This window comes from Leuresthes tenuis, unplaced genomic scaffold, assembly GCF_036924035.1.
Source record: "Leuresthes tenuis unplaced genomic scaffold, fLeuTen1.0.hap1 SCAF_8, whole genome shotgun sequence".
Taxonomy (NCBI): Eukaryota; Metazoa; Chordata; class Actinopteri; order Atheriniformes; family Atherinopsidae; genus Leuresthes; species Leuresthes tenuis.
The window spans coordinates 9,017,430-9,036,718 of record NW_027325362.1 but is presented as its reverse complement, the minus strand read 5'-3'; the positions used below and the strand labels follow the sequence as shown (position 1 = coordinate 9,036,718).

At 40.4% G+C, this 19,289-nt stretch overlaps 4 protein-coding genes across 18 annotated transcripts in view; 3 read left to right on the top strand and 1 right to left on the bottom strand.

Annotated features, from left to right (window-relative positions):
• cep170aa (centrosomal protein 170Aa) overlaps nucleotides 1-8,581 on the top strand; it is a 39,890-nt gene extending 31,309 nt beyond the window's left edge. For 4 of the 14 annotated variants that reach the window (XM_072390710.1, XM_072390712.1, XM_072390709.1 and 1 more), the window contains 10 exons: nucleotides 742-856; nucleotides 1,032-2,603; nucleotides 2,753-2,803; nucleotides 3,854-4,127; nucleotides 4,262-4,493; nucleotides 4,873-5,040; nucleotides 5,134-5,222; nucleotides 5,348-5,441; nucleotides 5,536-5,587; nucleotides 5,937-8,581. In XM_072390710.1, the coding sequence (XP_072246811.1) occupies nucleotides 742-856; nucleotides 1,032-2,603; nucleotides 2,753-2,803; nucleotides 3,854-4,127; nucleotides 4,262-4,493; nucleotides 4,873-5,040; nucleotides 5,134-5,222; nucleotides 5,348-5,441; nucleotides 5,536-5,587; nucleotides 5,937-6,268 (2,979 nt within the window). In that variant the 3' untranslated portion in view covers nucleotides 6,269-8,581. The remainder of the gene's footprint in view (nucleotides 1-741; nucleotides 857-1,031; nucleotides 2,604-2,752; nucleotides 2,804-3,853; nucleotides 4,128-4,261; nucleotides 4,494-4,872; nucleotides 5,041-5,133; nucleotides 5,223-5,347; nucleotides 5,442-5,535; nucleotides 5,588-5,936) is intronic. The other 10 variants (XM_072390713.1, XM_072390711.1, XM_072390721.1 and 7 more) reach the window with 7 other exon arrangements.
• Nucleotides 8,582-9,383: 802 nt separating this feature from the next.
• On the bottom strand, nucleotides 9,384-10,813 carry hint1 (histidine triad nucleotide binding protein 1). Its single transcript, XM_072390723.1, has 3 exons — nucleotides 10,656-10,813; nucleotides 9,844-9,948; nucleotides 9,384-9,693 (listed from the first exon to the last, which is right to left on the bottom strand). The coding sequence occupies exons 1-3, from the start codon at nucleotides 10,764-10,766 to the stop codon at nucleotides 9,529-9,531; spliced, it is 381 nt and encodes a 126-aa protein (XP_072246824.1). The 5' UTR covers nucleotides 10,767-10,813; the 3' UTR covers nucleotides 9,384-9,528.
• Nucleotides 10,814-10,903: 90 nt separating this feature from the next.
• lyrm7 (LYR motif containing 7) lies at nucleotides 10,904-12,798 on the top strand. Its single transcript, XM_072390708.1, has 5 exons — nucleotides 10,904-10,967; nucleotides 11,172-11,244; nucleotides 11,393-11,463; nucleotides 12,130-12,211; nucleotides 12,333-12,798. The coding sequence occupies exons 1-5, from the start codon at nucleotides 10,950-10,952 to the stop codon at nucleotides 12,401-12,403; spliced, it is 315 nt and encodes a 104-aa protein (XP_072246809.1). The 5' UTR covers nucleotides 10,904-10,949; the 3' UTR covers nucleotides 12,404-12,798.
• Nucleotides 12,799-12,948: 150 nt separating this feature from the next.
• dync2li1 (dynein, cytoplasmic 2, light intermediate chain 1) lies at nucleotides 12,949-19,279 on the top strand. Of its 2 annotated transcripts, XM_072390707.1 has the most exons (13): nucleotides 12,949-13,269; nucleotides 13,343-13,466; nucleotides 13,594-13,628; nucleotides 13,901-13,970; nucleotides 14,546-14,634; nucleotides 14,788-14,986; nucleotides 15,245-15,313; nucleotides 15,533-15,610; nucleotides 15,726-15,805; nucleotides 16,278-16,348; nucleotides 16,455-16,552; nucleotides 16,734-16,826; nucleotides 19,103-19,279. In XM_072390707.1, exons 1-13 carry the CDS (start codon nucleotides 13,256-13,258, stop codon nucleotides 19,163-19,165), a joined length of 1,083 nt encoding a protein of 360 aa, XP_072246808.1. In that variant the 5' UTR covers nucleotides 12,949-13,255; the 3' UTR covers nucleotides 19,166-19,279. The 2 variants fall into 2 exon arrangements, with proteins under 2 accessions (XP_072246808.1, XP_072246807.1); XM_072390706.1 differs by lacking the exon at nucleotides 12,949-13,269 and having other exon boundaries at nucleotides 13,280-13,466.
• The last annotated feature ends 10 nt before the right edge of the window (nucleotides 19,280-19,289 follow it).

Sequence of the window (19,289 nt, the reverse complement as noted above, 5' to 3'; positions counted from 1 at the left end):
TTTTTTTTGTCTGAAATGTAGCATCCTCTTACTGTACTCATTCTTTATCAGCTTCATGTTGATCAGGAAAATTTTCCCGGTAAGAAATTAACTCCAGTATTTCTTATATACGCTTCTGTATACCAGAAGTGGGGGAAGATTCATGACTGAGTTTTATAATGTGAGCAATAGTCACCCCTGTGATTTCACCACTTTACTTCTAGACTGTTCAAGGGAGGAGGCCAGTCCTCCCAGAGAGTGACCTAGATCATACTGAGATGAGGAAAGGCATGTTCAGCCCTCCAGGCAATTTCATAAGAGAGAAGGGACAGTGTGTATCTACACTAACAGCCTGTGTGTTCTTTCTTTTATGCCACTTCGGTACAAGTCTTTTTCTTAAGTGGAATTAGGAGTAATATTTCAAAAGCACCATGATCTTCTGGCATTCTTTCAGGAGACAGTGGTGTGTCTCTCCAGTCTTGAATTAGTCGTGCAAACTCTGAATATGATCATATTTATGTTGATTATTGAATTAAATAAGGATACAAGAAGTTATTGTATTTTTTTCCCCCTTTAGCCCCACAGTCTGAGCAATATCTGTGATCATGTTTTATTTCAACTTGATTGGTTCTTAGATGAGTAAATTTTCATGATTTGCTGTGTCTCTTGTATGCAACTCCTAGCTGAATTACCTGCCTTTTATTACCATTTTCTCAGGCCTGTTCCTTACTCTTTTGTTTCCCCAAACTATTTGTGTCGCAGCAGGCTCTTCCCGGTGACTGGGTCTCTCAGTGGGCCAGTTTAGCCGCCAATCACACTAGGACAGACCCAGAGGGTTCTGGGCCAGAGGCAGGCACCTTCCTACACAAAGAGAGAGGTATTCATCTAAATCTCCTAAAGAAAAACTGGCCTAGATTCAAGTTTTTACATTCACCATTTATTTTAAAGCCGACAGTATAAAGCGGTTTCTTACATTTTTTAAAATAACCTTTTTATTATTATAGCAAAAACAATTTAATCCTGTGTTACAAGAGTTTGTCCTTTATGCCTAGGAGCTGATGCCTTTGAATCTGGTGCATCACTCAGCAAAGGTGAATCCTCTTCCAGTCCAACAGACCGTAAACGCAGAACCCTCCCCCAGCTCCCCGTGGATGACCCCCGAGCTAAATCCAGTCAGAAAGCACTGAGGTCTGAGATAGGAGAGAAACAGGACACTGAGCCCCAGGAGAAGGAGAACAAGGGCGACGGAGAGTCCCCAACTCCTATGGAGGACGGTGAGATGACCAGTAAACGGAAACAAAGCTCCACCTCTTCTCCGTCTAAGGCTCCTCTCCGGACCTCTGGCAGCAGTGAACGGAGGAAGAGGTCAGAGGAAAGGAAAGGAGAAGGGGGAGAAGGAGGAGAGAAGTCTGGGAAGCCTCTAGTCCGCCAGGGCAGCTTCACTATTGAGAAACCTAGCTCTAATGTTCCCTCAGAGCTCATCCCCCGCATCAACAGAGGCAGCAGTGGGCTTGAACGCAGCGACTCTGTGGGCAGCATGGACACTGCTACCCTGCTGAAGGACACTGAGGCTGTCATGGCATTCTTAGAGGCTAAACTAAGAGATGAGAACAAACTGGATCAGAAAAGTAGCAAAAGTGGCATCATTACTCAGGGTTCAGGTTCTGGCCTACCCCCTCGAACTGACTCCATCTCTCCTGAATCAGATGTGGACACAGCCAGCACCGCTAGTCATGTAGCTGGAGAGGCAGAGAGGAAGACAGCAGCTGGTGGCGTACAAAAACGTCGTTCTCTCAGCAGCATGCACCGGGAGAAAAGCAACATGAGTACAGGCTCCAAGACCAGTACCACAAATGCCAGTGCTCGTGAACGCTTGGAGAGGAAAACTAAAAGTAGAACAGTTGAAGCAACGACCCGGACTGATGCACGCCGCTCTACTCAGCCGTCCTCTTCCTCCTCTAGAGCACGCCAGCCTTCTCTGGATCTCACTGATGATGACCAGACCTCTTCCTTTCCCATCTCTGATATCCTCTCCTCAGACCAGGAAACCTACTCTGGATCTTTTGGGCACTCAGCACGCAGACGTGGCTCAGAAGATTTCCTCCATTCGAAACTCGATGGCAGGTCTGCCAAAACCTCCGTCGCTGGTTCCTCCAAAAGCAGCCGGACTCTCCAGGCAGCCACGGCCTCCTCACTCAACAAGCAGGCCTCACTGCCTCAGCCTCGCCCCACAAGGGCCTCCCTTCTCCGCCGCGCCCGGCTTGGAGATACATCTGATACAGATCTAGCTGATGCAGACAGGGTTTCTGTGGCTTCTGAAGTGTCCACCACCAGCTCCACCTCTAAGCCACCATCTGGCAGGAAAGGACTGTCACGGCTCGACATGCTGGCACAGCCACGAAGGAACCGTCTGGGCTCCATCTCAGCCCGCAGTGACTCAGAGTGCACAGTGACCCGGAGCTCCACCTCTTCCCCCCGCCTGTCAGCAGAGACGGCTCTGCGTCTAGGTTTACGTTCATCAACACCCACAGAGAACAGACTGACCCCCAGGATGAGAGCCAACAGCGTGTCAAAACTGAATGAGACCAAAACAAAGACCACATCTGGATACTGCTCACCCACAGGTGAGCAAATCAGCTCAAGGGAAAGTAACAAACAAAAAAAGTGGTGCAATGATTTTCCTCTTCCTCATTTTGTGTCGGTGTGTAAACATTTTTATGTAAACATATTCACTCTGTTGTGATGAACTTGTGTATTGGTTTTCATCGTCCAGAGAGCTCTCAGCCTGAACCTGCAGGCGGGGATGCAGAGGAAGAGCTGATGGGTATTGTACCTCAAAAGTAGACTGCTTGTGTGCAGTGTGTGTGTGTGTGTGTGTGTGTGTGTGTGTGTCAGACCTGGGTCACAGTAATCAAAGCTGTAACCAAGCTCATCAAACCAAAAACAGGTTGTCTAAAAGGAGAGTATCTCAGTGTGTTTCAGTCATTTTAATAAATTAAATACTCTTATTTAAGGATATTTGGACTCTTTTTATATTTTTCTAAATTTTGTAATGAGATTGCAAATTGATTTGAAATACTTTGCCACGTATATAGAATTAGGAAAAAAATGATAATTTCTACTGTTAACACACCACATAAAGAAAAGCTAGTGAGTAAAGCTGAACTATGATGACCCAGCTCTAGCATAAGTTTCAGTGTTAACTCTGTGTCTCCTCTCTTAAATCCATTAAGTAACACTATGATGATGACCCAAATGCTCTGCTCACACTATAGCACGTTCTCCATTTTACCCCCAAAAGACAGATAGAGCAAGGTATTGTCTCATCATGGTGCAGCTACACTAATGGAGCTGGTGTGGTTCCATCCTGAAGCAGCTTAACATGCAGCAACCTCGTTCCATGCAGACTTATGTACCTTTTTTGGATGCTTCTGTTGGCTTCTAAGGCAGAGAGTTTTTTGACAAACTCAAGTGCTTTCTTTTTGCTCCTGTTTATATGTTTAATGTGGTTTTATCATGGCAAAACATGCTATCCATCCATGAACAACAGCTTAACAAACTAATTTAAAACAAGTGCTTTGCTTCACTAGTATTATTCACATTTTTTGTTTTATCTTAGCTCAAGAGGAGTTCAAGCACCATACCTTGAAGACAATAATATGATTTTCAAATCTGAGCTTCATCTTCATTATAGAAGCCCATAACATTGCAATATTTTTATTTTGTCAGATCAAAGCAGGAATGGCTGGAGGCTGCCTGAATAACTAAGCCTCTCATGTCACAAGCTCATTTATTTGTGAAAAACAGATGTTTTTAATAGCAGATGCAGTAACTTTTAGTAAAAGATCGTACTCTCCTTCCATTGCCCTCACAGTGTCCAGCAGCAGCAGGTGGAGGCGTCTGCCGCCGGAGTACGGCTCCACCTCAGAGGAAGAGTTTGGCTCCAGCAGGAATTCTTCGAAGCACGGGGCTCGCTCTCATGTGCGGCCTCATCATCTAGTCCAACACCGCAGCTCAAGACTCAGCGCTACCACAAGCTCAGGTTCTGGTGTGGTGCCGGGACCGGGTGGAATAGGGATGAAACACCGCATAAAAGAGCAGGAGGAGTACATCAGGGACTGGACAGCACACAGCGAGGAGATAGCCAGGTATTGATCTACACTGATCCATTAATGATTTCACATTTTTATAAGATGTTATTGTACAACTTTGAATCTTTAATTCCTGTAATTCTGATGATGTCAATCCTGCATCCTAAAGAACCCTGTCTGATGGTTAACAGGTTATTCCCCTGTGTGCGCAGGATCAGCCAGGACCTGGCTAAGGACTTGGCCATTTTGGCCCGCGAAATACATGATGTGGCTGGTGAGATCGACTCAGTCAGCTCATCTGGCACAGCACCCAGCACCACTGTCAGCACAGCTGCCACCACCCCGGGATCGGCCATCGACACCCGGGAAGAGGTAGGCCCTGCACGTCCCATGCAGCCGGACATACAGGAGAGTATGAAAAAGGTGCCCGATTTTCTTCTTCTACTATTGCCCTTCTGCATATGCTTCCATTACAACTTTACCATTTCTAACGTGCTGCTTGGATAAAAATGGCTGCCTCTCTGCTGCTTCATAGCGTTCATCTGCTTTGAGAAGTATTAATCTATGACACTCTCCTCTGCTCCACTTTCATTTTATTTTTGCCATGAGAGGCTTTACTTATTTTAGCACAATTAGATTTACATCTAACTTTCCTTCACAGAGTGGTTCATTCCTTAATTTCTCACAAATTCTCACATCCTTACATAACTCTGTCAAACAAATCTGGAGTAACACTAGAGAAAGAAATTGCAAATAATTTCCCTCCTCTCCCGTCTCTGCATCTCTCTCGGTCTTTTCCCAGTTGGTGGATCGGGTGTTTGATGAAAGCCTCAACTTCAGAAAAATCCCCCCAGTTATCTCAACCAATAAGGCACCAGAGATTAACGGTAAACCAGCGGAGCACCGACCCCGAGCTCCTGACAGTCTGGAGCCCCGAGCCCTGAGGAGACGCACCTGGAACAGAGAGGATGTGAGGGGCAAAGCAGAACCAAGACACCACACTGAGGCTTTGACTTCAGGTTGCCATTTTTCACAGTTATTTTCTTTCCGTGTGTGTATTCAGGCGGTGTTGGACAGCCTGCTCCTCCACTCAGTTTCTCAGCTGTCATCCAAGATAAGAAACTCCGTTGACAAAACAGCAGGAAAGATCAGGTAGTTCTTCCATTTTTAACTATGTATCAGTATTTTTACAGTCCATCTACCTCCCATTTTTTTCCTTTGTGTCAAAAATTCACTGGTGAAGGCAAATGTCTCCTTTGTGTGTTATTTCTCTCAAGGATCTTGTTCAAGGATAAGGACAGGAACTGGGAGGAGATTGAGAGTAAACTGAGGTCAGAGAGTGACATACCACTCCTTAAAACTTCCAACAAGGTACAGAAACCCATCTGTCTGAATGATATTCGATAACAAGAAAACTCCAGTTATACAGGGAGCTAATGGTTCTGTCCTTACTTCCCCTCTTCAGGAAATTTCCTCAATTCTGCTTGAACTGAAGAGAGTTGAAAAGCAGCTCCAAGGTAAAGCATTTTTGAAATTTTTAGTTTTTTTTGTTCACGTGTACTGGTTGATGATTATGTGCATATGAAAAATGGAAAGCATCAAAAATTGGCAAAAACTCAGGGTAGGGTTGAGTGATGTATTTCCTTTTGATATTTCTCAGACATTGATGTATATAACATCAATATCTCTCTAATATTTCATTTGATTGACATAGTTTCAAATCTGAAATAATATTGTTGAGTTTCAACACTTATTGGTACTGTGTTTATGAGACTATTCATATAAACCACGATTACAATCTAAGGTTTACTGCAGTAAGTGGACAGCAGCTTCCACAAACTAATTGTATCACTGTTTCTGTCCCAGTGATCAACGTGATGGTAGACCCAGATGGGACTTTGGACGCTTTGGCCAGCCTCAGCCTGACCAGCCCCACCACCCCAACCAAGCCCCAAACCGCCAAAACCCCCCCTTCCTCTGCCAACAAACCCGGGTCGGTACCCCCAGCCAAAGAATCACTGCCGGAGATCCTTCCTGGGCCTGGAGGTTCAGCAGCCTCCTCCAGGGTTCAGACTTCCTCTGCCAGCATGGAGAAGAGTACACAAGACACCAGCGTGGGTTTGGGTTTAACGGGGGTTGGAGGACTGCCCTTCAGCCGCATAAGGCCGAGCGGAGAGGAGGCCATCGCACAGAAATGAACATTAAGTTTCTGAGATGAAGTTTATGTGAATAAACACGAGTATGGATTGGAGTGCAGGTGGCTGGTGATCAGTAATGCTGACAGTGGTGCAGTTGTGGAAATACAAACTCTTTTTGACCGGACATTCTGCTGGTTATATCATTTTAGGACTGTAGTATAGTAAAAAGATGATTTAATAATCATCAAGTGATGCACCATGGACATGCACTCAAGCAGAAAATTAGCCACGAATGATTTGAACTGACTTACGATACCATCTCATCGTCCAACTGTTCGTGCTCACTGGCCAGCCTGGCACCTTGGTGGACAGATCTCTGTGGTTGTACAGTCTCCTCCACTCCCCTCGCCTTCTTCGTGTGTTTGGACCCTATCCTACACTAAGGACATGCCTTAAAACACATCCACAACAGTAGCATCGTAGCCCCCTGTCACTCAAATATTGTTCAAAAATCTTTTTTTGACTTGAACACAGTTCTTTCAGACAAACTGAATGCATTGTAAAATAAGACTTTCTCAACATGTTTTATTTACTTGGAAATTAAATGCAACAGACGGCAATAATTTATTAGCTCGACTTCAGTGGAAAGAATATTTCAGCAGCCTTAAATAACTTCCCGGGAAAACCACATACATAACTGCTCATGCTTTATACTTGGAACTGTTAGAATCACTTCAGAAATTAAGAAGAATTGCAGATTTTTTCATATATATATATATATATATTTCAGAATTGTAACCGTCCATTGAGCCAAACTGATTTTTAATGCCTCTCCACTTCTGAGTTCACCTGTTTCCATCTTCACCTGTTATGAGTCACTCTTTCCTTCCCGGTAGCTAGCATTAGTTTGTCGCTGCAGTAGCATTTACAGGACGCAGCTGCTCTGTGCTGAGCTTACTGATTTTGAATGATACTTTTACTCAGCAGTAGCAGCCTTTGGGAAATCAATGATAAAAACCACTCATCGAAGTTGACAAGTTTCTTGATATAGTAATTTCCAACAGCAGAGGGATCTTGAAATGAATCTTGATTTTCCGGTTCATCTTAATGTAAACTTCTATTGCAGTTCATGCTATTTCTCTGAATGTGTCTGAAGACCTTTTTTTCTGTCAACAAATCAAAGACTGAAGCGGTTTATTCATTACGATGAAACACCATTTTAATCACTGCTGACACACGTGATAAAGCATGTTGGAATCTTTGCCCTCAGCTTTTTTACCATCTTCTGCTCACTTTTTTCCTTTTTTTTTTTATTTCTAATTGGCTATTTTCTACTTTTTACAGTCACCGGAGATGTGATTTCTATTTTATCGTGTCAAAATATTTTGTATTCAGACACTGCTGCTGTACTTTTAAATGATTTGATCTCATCTTTTTGTTGTCACTCAAGTACAGATGCAACGTGGACATAAAGAAGCTGCTGAAATGAGTTTAAATGAACATGCCATCAAAAAGAGAACAACTCACAAAAAGGCCTTCCAGTGGTTCAAAGTGAGTTGGTGAATTTTTTTTAAATTGCCCCCCCTACTTTTTTATGAATTTTTCTTGTCACGTCACACCAGTGTAAATCCTGAAGGCTCTTTGTTTTATTTCTATGGGGGGAGGCTCCAGTGTACTTGTACTGTAGAGGTGCAGCTTGTATAATTAACCCCTTTCTCATTGACTTTGCTGCTTTCGTAGTTACTTTATGGAGACTAACCATTTTCTGAATCTCTTCAGCGTATAGTCTGTGTCTAGAGTAAAATGACTTAAAAGCAGTGTATTAGTACTTAGATACTCTGACAATAGTAAATTAGGTACCAGAATACGTGCTCATTTCCTTCTCTCTATTACTGTACTGTACACCTATTTTCAATGCCTCAAAGTGCCCATTTTGACAATAGAAGGGCATTGATTAAAAGAAGAAAGTAAAAAACTTATTTTGCACATCATTGTTTTTCCATGCAGACAAAGTGAAGACGCAGTGTCAGGCTGCATGAAATGAGTGATGTCACTCTGCCTGATATCAGAAATGACTGCCTTGCCTCTGAAACTGTTTAAAGAAAGCCTTGAATTCTTTTACCTATTTTGTCCCCGGCCCCATTTTATCATAAAAAGATTAGGGTATTGTGAATGCTAGGTACATGTTTATTTTTTAAATTCTATGTGACATCGGATCAGTGTTCTTTGTATTATTTTTTTTCTTATTTTTGTAAAGAAAGCCACTTTTATTTATTTTATTTTTAAAATTATGTGAATGTTTCATGCATTTTATATTTGTTCAGCTATCTGCATTGGTTCTTACTGTTAATAAAACAGAGCCATTCACTTGTCTCTCGGTTGTCTTCTTTCTTATAAGATGTGCAGACAAGAATCTGCATCATTTTGTGTACAACATTAAAGGATTTTGTTCCTCCCACGCAAACCTACTCTGGCTCAGATTTCCACAGGGTTGCTTTTTGAGATAAAAAACACACTAGCAGACTATCCCAGTAGTACATATATATTAGCCCATGGTATTCCAAAACAAAATTGACCAAGTACATTGAAAAACACTGAATTTATTGTAAGTCAGAGTTGTACTTTCGTTTTCATTCTCAGGGTCCACTTCCATTCTTGCTGAGTAGAAGTAGCCCCGTCTACACTTGGGGCAATTAATCATGTGTCAACACAAAATGCAAATGACTCAGCAAGCTTTGTGCTGCCTGGACTCTCTTACACATTTGCATATTGAACTGTTTGTATCTTTTCACATGGAGGCACGCCAACAATAGATCTCCAGTACTTCTTCATCTATAGAGACATTAAAACTACAGTATCAACTGAAGAATGAGATCAATATCAGGGAACTAAAGCCATCAATTCAAGACAGCACATGGTACATCTTAGCAAAAAATGTACAGCAGGAGTTTTGGCATGTCTCTTACAGCAGACCAAGTACTGCTGACAGACCTGTGAATCAATATCTTCAGCTGCAGTGATATGAGTTCTCCTCACAATGGGAACACCAAGTGTTCTTCTTTCCTTAAAAAATAAGCTTAGGATCCTAGAATCCAAACTGCATGAAAACATTCAAGCTGCCATCATAATTTAAAAATAAATAAATAAAATTTGGTTTAAAAAAGACAAACGAGAGTCTCTGTTTTGGTAAATTTTAATGACATCGATGGATTTCAAGGTTTTGTTTGACTCAATGGACTGGCTTAGACTGAATTTAACAATACTGGATGTCAGACAACAGATGTTAACATGATAAAGTGGCCTATGCAGGAAGATGGAGGTTAGCCAGGGGGCCACCCCATAGTGCGTCCACCCAGAACATGGATGTGGATGTGGTAGACTGACTGACCGCCATCTGGCCCATCGTTGATGACGATCCTGTAGCCTTTAGACAGACCTGCCTCTTGAGCACACTTCTTTGCAACCAGCATCATGTGGCCCAACAACTAGGCACCAGAGAGAGAATATTAATCAGTAACACTAAGATGAAAAGACACGAGGATGCAAGTTTTTGATTGAAGTAGTGTTGAGAAAAAAATGGTTGTAAATGGCTCCCTCTAGTGGCTGAAAGCTGAAGCCCACACAGTCATACTCACTGCAGCATCACTGTCCTCGGCTTGTGACAGCTGAACAATTGGCTTTTTTGGTACTACAAGGATGTGAGTGGGAGCTTGAGGAGCTACATCGTGGAAGGCAACACACTGAAATACAAAGAAACACAAAGGGACTAATTAAGAATGTGCAGAAGGCTGCAAAGAGTAGAAGCATCAACATGAAAACATTTAATAAAAATGTAAACTGGTTTTATGGCTAAATATTTTTTAATTAATGAAAAACTTATCACTGGATTTTCCAGCTGTGACTTCCCATATATGCCTACATTTCAACATGGTGTGTTTCAATATTGCATGGCTTATTTACCCTCAGTTTCTATGAGCTCACAACAATAGCAGACACAAACATAGTACATCTTATCTGCACCAGAGAGTTGCATCGGAAATATGCTGCCTCATATCAGTGAATATGAATATTCTACCAGATGCGCAAGCACACAAGACAAGACACTTTATAGCTCTGGCTGCAAGTCGCTCTTATATGACACCCTGGTTGCAAGCCAATGGCAACCCCAGACGCCAACTTGCAGCAAAGGGGACTTGAAAGATACAAGTTTGTCGTGGTTCACTGTCATTCCAGGTTTGCAGAGATTGTTAGCAGACTGACTGACTTCCCTCGGCTGGTTTAGTCTGTGTTTGACATGTTCCACATGGCACGCTTGAAAAAAGCTTTCCAGTACCGTTTCTGCAAAGCTCGCCCAGAGCTAGCATTAGCTAAATGTATCCTGTCAGGACCTGCAGCCGAACAGTACCGCAGTGATATTAGCCCAAGAATAAACGCTTTAACTGCATACCTGATCATCCTCATAGATTAGTTTGGCAGGAATCTCTTTGCGTATGATCTTTCCAAATATCGTGTCTCCGCCAGGTTTGGCAGTCTGCGCTTTCGCTGTTTCATCAGCCATGTTGGCTCAGATAAACCGCATACTATGCGAACACAGTTTGTCAGGGCTCCTTTTGGATAATGAAACTACACTGAACGCTCATTGGCTACAAAAACGCGTCATTTTTAAGTCGACATTGATTGGTTAAAACTGGCACTTCCCGATTACGTCTGCCCACTCCGGACGTTAGCACAAGAACTCAAGATGGGGACTCGTTTGAAGGTGAGAATGAGACATGCTTGTGTATTTTTAACAATAATATTTTAAACCAGGTTTTCTTATGACGTTTGGCTAATTGTACATGAATATCTGTTTTCATGTCATGTTACGTTGCTTAAGTGGCTTAATATGTCAAACAACAGCTGCTTGAGTTCACGTAACAGCTGCTGCGATGTTGCTAGAAGCTGACTGTGTGTTTAAATGCAGGTTCTAAGCGTGTTTAAAACGCTGCACAGAACAAGGATGGCTGTATTCAAAGAAGATGAAAGAGCACTGACAGGTGAGCTATTCAGCAGGTTGGTTTAATTCGCAGAAAAGAACAAATCTGTTAAAGTTTAATTCAAGTTTGATTCTTGATGTTAACCAAGCAAACTTGGTCCATTATCCTATTATTCAAATGAAAAATTCAATTGTTTTCTTCTGCCAAGCTGCAAGGTTTCAGATCAACGAGGAGTTCCGAAAAAATAAAAATGAAACGTCAGAGGAAAACATCCAGAAGGTACAGTGGCCATTTTCTTTCAGAATTATTGCTGTTGTGTATTATTATTATTATTGTATTTTATTCAACCAGGAAAAGTCTAACTAAGGTCAAAGACCTTTTTTGCTAAATTGTTTTAGCCAAGACAGGATAAAACAATCAATCACACTTCTACATCTGAAAGTATCTGTGTTTAAGTCAAATGAAGTTGCTTTAAATTAATTCAGCAAGATCAGCTTTGTCTTTTGCACAATGATGTTAGACAGTTGTATTCAAACAAAAAAAATGACTGTATCTTGACAAACATATGAAGCATTATGTGCAAACATGACAAGAATAAACGGTAAGCCCTGAAAATTTTATATTACAATTTTTGAATGTTTGCACAAAGTTTGGATATGCTATATAAGCTGTAGAAAGCTTCTTCAGTGCTTTTTATCAATACTTAAAATAAAGAAAGTGAGGTTAGAATAGAGTTTAGTTTGGATCCTAAGTCCTGTGTTCTCATCTAAAGGACGAAATGCTGCATTGATAAAGAGAAAAAAAAACAAAGACACAAAACTGTTGGGTGCTGTTACATTTGAAGGAGGGCAGGTGTTTGTTTTATGCCCGGAGTCTAACTATCTTATAATCTGTTTGTGAGTTCTGCTTATCCTGAAAAGTTAATTATCTTTGCGTTTTTTACAGATGATTAAAATGAGCTCAGCTGTGGAAACTATTCTTCGACAAAGTGTAGTACAAATGGAACATGTTGGAGAAGATAAGCTCTGTATGATATGAATTTTCTTCTCAAGTCACATTTGAGCAACTTTTGCATTCAGACAATGCATATTTTGACATATTCTGGTGATTTTGTACATATTTATTCCTTACCCTTTTTTATCTGACAGTGCTTCGACCCAGAGAGGGCCTCTTTCTGGAAAATGTACCCTATTGTGACGAACCCAGAAAAAAGTCATGACAGACTGGTTCATCAGCAAAGACACTATAATCCTTTACTTTCATTTGTTTCATGGATTCAACCTTAAAAGCGTTTAAAGTTGTTCAGAACCTCCTGAGTAAGCGCATTTTAAAGATCATCGCAACATGAAGAAATGCCAACTTTTGATTCAGTGAAGATCTCTCTGCCTGCGCTGGAAACTTGATGCCATAATTTCATGTACAGTATTTTATCAAATGTTATTTAAATGTGTTCCGTCAGGTTTTTCAATAGCTTGCGATGAAAAGAAAAACTTTTGTAATATTGTTTTTGCTGTTACTGGAAAATGACAGTTGATGCTTGGACCATGAATCCTCTTTAAAGGTGTAACAAAAGAAATGACTGCATCTTCTATTAAAAGCACTGATCACATTTTATTGTTATGCTTTGATAAAGGTTAAAAGGGTGATCTATCCTTTCTCAGTTGAAAAATCAAGTTGTGTACCTTAATACATGCATAGTATACAATAAATTATGAGTACAAAAAAGGTCCATAATAGCTTATTTTTTACCTGAATCAGCTGAATTTTGCTTAATGGATTAAATATGGAGGGGTTGGTGAAGCACAATCGTGAACTGCGTACAACTGACAATGCAAACAGATTTATAGGATTTAGCATAAGCGTGAATAGTTTAACATCCCGCGGAGTTGTCTTATTTTGTATCGGTTGAAAGTACAAGCGTGGTTAACAGGATAAGCTCCCTACATTTCCCACAATGCACACGAACACGTGACTTGATTACATCACCAAGGAGCGCCGTTACTCTGGCAACGTATGTTTTATTCCTTCTGTAGCCGTTTATCTTGCCTGTCAGCGTTCGCAATCAAATTTCATGGCAAAAATAAGGTAAGAGCCGTCGCGTGTTCAGTGTTTACAGCTATGAAACGATATCTCATAACATGTTTGATTTCTTTGGCAGCTCAGACACACTATGGGAGCTGGCTGCCGCGGAGGTCCAGAGTCGGGAGAGCGGAGGTGGAGAGGAGGACGGAGGAGAGACCGTGAGCGAGAGGACCGTGTTTCTGATGGGGAGCAAGGCTGGGGTGTGTTTAGCATGGCGTCAGAGCACATATTGCATGTTTTTGCTTTCTAATGACGAAAAAATTACTAAAAACTGACGCCAAAACTCTTAATAAGTCACAGCTAGTAAGCCTGCCTTGTCTTTTACAGGGTAAAACGTCCATTCTCCTCAGATGTCTCGACAGGTAGTTATCTATGTTGTCTTGGTACTCAACTCTCATCTCAAAATGTACCAACAGTATTCTGTATGCAGACTCCGTTTAAAGGGAATTTACCCATTACACTATTAAACAGTTAAGCACACAGTAGCTTGCAAACGTTTCAGCTTCATTCTCCATGGCACAAAATTACACTTTAGCTGCCCCATTTAAAAGATGATATCACCCAAAGCTTGAAAGTGAAGGGTTTTGATATACTGAAATGATATTGATATTGAATGAATATTGTTATCCACCAGGGATGAACCACCGAAGCCAACTCTGGCGCTGGAGTACACTTTTGGCAGACGGGCCCGGGGACACAACACAGTAAGACACCCACTTAGCTCTGGAAACTTTCAGTCTTGAATATCATTCTCAAAGGGAGAAAAACACACAACTGATACTACGTTTGGATTGTTCTAAGGCATGCTTTTTATAATTGATAAGAAGTAGTCGTGTGAAAAAAGTTAACCCTCATAAACAGCATAAAAACACAGTGTTTCATATTGATTTACAGTACAACGGCACACTGAGCACCAGGGATCCGGCTCATCGTTAGAATTTGTGTACTTACAGTCACAAGTTTGCATATTTCTGTAGCTACAGCAGGCTCAGCAGTTGTGGTGCTATTCCTCTGTGCAGTGACACCTGCACAGATGTAACTGTCAAAGATGTGTCATTAGAAAAAAAACCCCACAAAATTGTTTGTTGTTGTTATTATTGAATCCTTAATGTAATACACATTTTTCAGTATCTTCTGCTTGCTGTGTCCCATGTTTCCCTCTTTAACTTTATTAAATATACTTATTATATTTATTAAATGATACAGAAATGCAGAACCGGTGTACAGCTGCACATTATGTGTAACTTGCAGGATATGACTCAATGGTTTCTTCTTTCAGCCCAAAGACATAGCCCACTTATGGGAGCTGGGAGGAGGGACTTCTTTGTCAGACCTCATACAAATAGCCATTACACCTGTCAGCATCAGGTAGGTCACATAAACACACTCCTGAGGACTTGTGGTCTCTTTCAACAGTTGTGTTTTAGATTGAATAACAGTATTATAGGCTTTAACATAAGACTGCTTTGAACTTTGAGTAAATATGGTACATTATCCTTTTTGTGTCCCCCTCTTTGTCAGGTCTCTTTCTGTCATCCTCATTCTGGACCTGTCTAAACCCAACGCCCTGTGGGGAACCACAGAGAAGCTGCTGCAGACAGCACATGCTCAGTTGGACAAAGTCTCTTCCCAGGCACAGCAAGCAGAGAAGTCCAGGCACAGAAGCAAACACCAGACACCAGTCCACTCTGCAGCACGTGTTTTACCTAAAGACTACCCCGTATGGCCACTTACTTTCACCAACTTATTAGCATATTTGAAATAGTTTGTCTTGTGTTTTAAAGTGCATGAACTGCTCTTTTCTCAGGTTTCTAGACATTGCTGCTTCACAAAGCGAGATGTAAAAAGTCCAACACGAATAAATAACAAAGTCTAAAGCTTTTTATTTAAATATTTTTATGTTGAAAGAAAAAACAAATCATGATTTTTGACTTTGCTGAAAGAAGAGATGTGGGCTTTTCTTCCTTTCTGGCAACAGGACAGAGAGCTGATCAGTCCTTTCCCTGTTCCCCTGCTCATCATTGGCAGCAAGTATGACCTCTTTCAGGTAAAACACATCCTTCGGGCTTATCTGTGCCGTTGATCTTACAGTGGCTGAGTGACACTGCTTGTTATATATACGGTTATTAGCCTTTATCATATCTTTAGACGTATGCATTGTTAAAAGACTTGCTAATATACAGTTACAGTTAACAAAAGATTACTTGATAGATGTCTGAGGACTTTCTATAATCTGTGTGGCTTCTTTTCTTTAATTGTGTTGCAGGAATTTGACTCGGACAAGAAGAAAGTGGTCAGTAAAACATTGCGTTTTATTGCCCATTACTACGCAGCCTCACTTATTGTAAGTGCAACTTAACCATGCATGCAGTATATTTATATTCAATAAGAAATTTCCTGTTGGTTACCATTGGATATTTACTGTATCCCTCTATTTCTGTGTCTCCCTTTTTCATTAGTTCACCAGTATCAAATCTGAGAGCCTTGTGTCAAAAACCAAGAGCTTCTTTTCTCATCTGGCATTCGATTTGGACCGAGGGTGAGGAGACTGACACGATCAGTGAAGTTGTATCGAACAAGGAATGCTAGAGTTGTAGTGTTATTTTAGTGTCATCAACAATGATGTCATTAATGTCAACAATAATGACAATTTCTTATTGATTTGTTTATTTTCTTTATCTACTAGGATTCCATTAATTTATATGAAATGCAGCAGTAAGCTTTTGGGGTCTTAAGATAATAGCAGTCCCAGAAGAATTGTTCATTCAGTTGTTTATTTGTTGTTGGCACCCAGCTCAAACTGATGAGGTCTAATGCCGCAGACCTTCTAAATTTGCTGTCTTCGTGAGGGTTATTATGTTTTGATTTAGTTAAAAAAACGTTATTGAGAGGTGCTCCAACTATGATCATTTTAAATTCTACAATTTTGCTGAGAGTTATTGTTGTTACTTTGTCTACTCTTGATCATATAAATGAGTTGATTTATTCTTCTTTTTAAATGTTGTAATAAGGAAAACTGTGTCCTGTGATCCCAACAAGCCTCTCATCATTCCAGCAGGCTCTGACTCTTTCAGCCAAATAGGTGAGCACAGCAGGATCTAGGATCTGGTCAAATGCAGGAATGGAATTGAATAAACCAGATTCTGAGCCACCTTGTGTTTTAACGATTAATGTTTCTCTTAATTTAGGCTCCCCTCCTACCGTTGATGTGGACATTACTTCTCTACATGCTAAAAACCCAAAGGACCTCTGGAAGAAAGTGTACGAGCGTGTGTTTCCCACTGAGGTAGTTCATTCTCTGGTATCACCTTCGCCTTTATCTGCACTGCAAAACGCAGCTTCTTTTTGTTTCTGAAGTTTTTGTTAAAAGTCTGTGTTCTTTCTGATTAGTGTACAGTATGTGTGATCCATGGACAAGAGCTGTTTTAAACAGTTGTCAGTATATTAAGGTGATTTTATCTTTCCAGAGTACCAATGAGCAGAGGGAACTAAAGGATCCTGCCAAAGACCCGCAGTACAGTGAGCCTCAGATTGATGCCATGAGAGCCCAGAAAGATCAGGTAACACATCTTCACCAGCTATATGCTTGTGTTTGAGCTCATTTAGGAGGGGAAAAGGTCAGAAGCAGGTCCAAACTCCAGTGACACTTTCATAAATACTGTAACAAAGCACATCATATTAATGATTTTAGACAGACTAGAGACAGACAAGCTCATGCTAAATATAGTTACTGCTATGGCTATTGAGTTGGCTGCATGGTAGATAGCTGTACCCATCAGAAATTCCTGTACACTTATCTCTGCTTTATGTCCTTGACCTTTGTCCTGCGTGTGAAGGAAAGAGAGTTTTGATATGTAATAATCTATAAGAGAAATGAAGGCCATAACTTTGTTACAAGGCTAGCTTTACTACTTGATAAAGAAACTTAATTTAAGTGAACTGAAGGCTCATACAGGAGACCTTCTTTTACCATTCTAGCACTTTTTATCATTATCATCACTGTCATGATAGTCATTGTATTATTCACCACGAAATCTGTCTTATTTGTACGTGGGCAGATGTTCCACCATATATAGTTTACATTTGTTTTCCATCATAGTAAATCTACAATCTCTTATGGACTTATTTCTTCAAGATGTATGATAACATCTTTATTTGAATAAGAGCTGACTTGAGAATTAATAATAATAAATGTTTCCGATGTTTTCTGGCAAGTCAGTATTTATGCACTTCACTTTAAACATTAAGGTACATATTTGAAGAGTATATTGATATAGAAGTTAGTCAAGACTTTACCCTTCAAAGAGGGTGAGAGGGGAGGTCGGATCATATTTTATAGAGATATGTGGGGAAAACACTGGTCCATGCAATATAACATGTAGTGTAATTAGTTTTGTGTTTAGTCAGTGCTGCTTTCTCAAGATTTTTAATCATGATTTCTTATTTGTGGAGCATTTCACTCGACATACAAAGTGAACAGTTTCATTTATTGAAATTACATAACTAAAAACATGCATGATGTGCACGTTAGCTGATATTTAATTCAGGAAAAAGCAAGAACAACAATAGAAGAGACAATATCCATAATGTGAAATGTGTAATATTCATTGCAACATATCAAACTGCCCCACCCACAAATAAATAGATAACATGATACAAATAAAAACTCCTATGATAACATACATTGTGTCCAGTAAAAATAAATAATCTTAAAAAAAGTCTTTTTTGACATTTTTAAGTCCTTAAAACCCCTCCATATTATGTTCAGGCACCAGGGGGAGACATCTAGCAGAGTTCCTTCCTCCTCATGTGGATGTTTGGCTCGCATCGAACATCGATGTTACGTACATCTGAAGTCATATAAAGGAGCTTGCAAAATGCTAGAGTCTAGATATCCTCTTTCTCCATCAGATGCTGTTCCTTTGGCCCAGTTAAACATGCCTCTGTGCTTGCTGAACACTGTCTCTTCCCTCTACGCCTCTGTTAAGAATAATGTTCTTGAGTAACCCCTTGACCTGCAGTAGCCTTTAGGTAGTAGTGTTCTGTGTTGGTCTCATTGACTGACCTTAACATACCCTGTAGTCATAAACTCATAAAGATATTAGTTATCTTGCCCTTGTGCCAATTTGGCACTTGAACTGAAGTAACCTTTAGGAGTCAAGCACATGCCAGATACTCCGTCTCTGGCTGTTTCCCAGCTGACGGCAGCCATGCATGCTCTGCATTTGGATAATACATGATGTGTTAGGTTTTAGTAGCCAATCAGAAAAAAAAGAAATCCCTACTTTCTTTTGGAAAAGTTCAGAGGATAATTTAACAATATTGTGATGTTGGTTTCAAAGAAATCTGCCAATCTGGATTAAAGCAGAAGTTAATTGTGTAATACATAGAGGTGACATAAATGAGATGCATAAACCGAGTGTAACTCGTCAGCTTCTCACACAACTTTACCTACTGCTAAGGTGAATTAATAATTGATCATTTCCTTTTTGGATGAATAAAGTACATTTTCTTTTCATTGGAATTTCATTAAATTTCACTTCATTTATGAGGGAAAAATGTCAGAAACATGTCAAAACTCCAGTTACACTTGATTGTTTAACCAACGCATGTTAGGTTGAGGCCGTCTTTGCGCCCACGGTAAAACATCCACTAACCAGAATTAAAATAGAAGAAATATGGCAAGTATCAAAGAGGAAAAACTAAAAACCCACCAATAAGATCTATTTACCAATGGGCACTGAAAGGTGACTGAACAGGTCTTGTTACTTGCTTGTGTGCTGATGTAAAGTTTCATGTATTTCCTTTTTTTCTTTTTCTCTGCATCTGTTTTCAGGAGTTGGAGCAGTATAAAAGGAACGCAGCGAAGTCATGGAAAGGACTGGAGCTGGAGACATGAGAGTTGAATTTATTGCACACATCCAACACATAACAATAGTACAGTATACAGTTTATATTTTGTATTATTTATTTAATTTTGTGTTAGTTTTCTCCTTTTACTACTTTGTAATAATGCAGCTCAT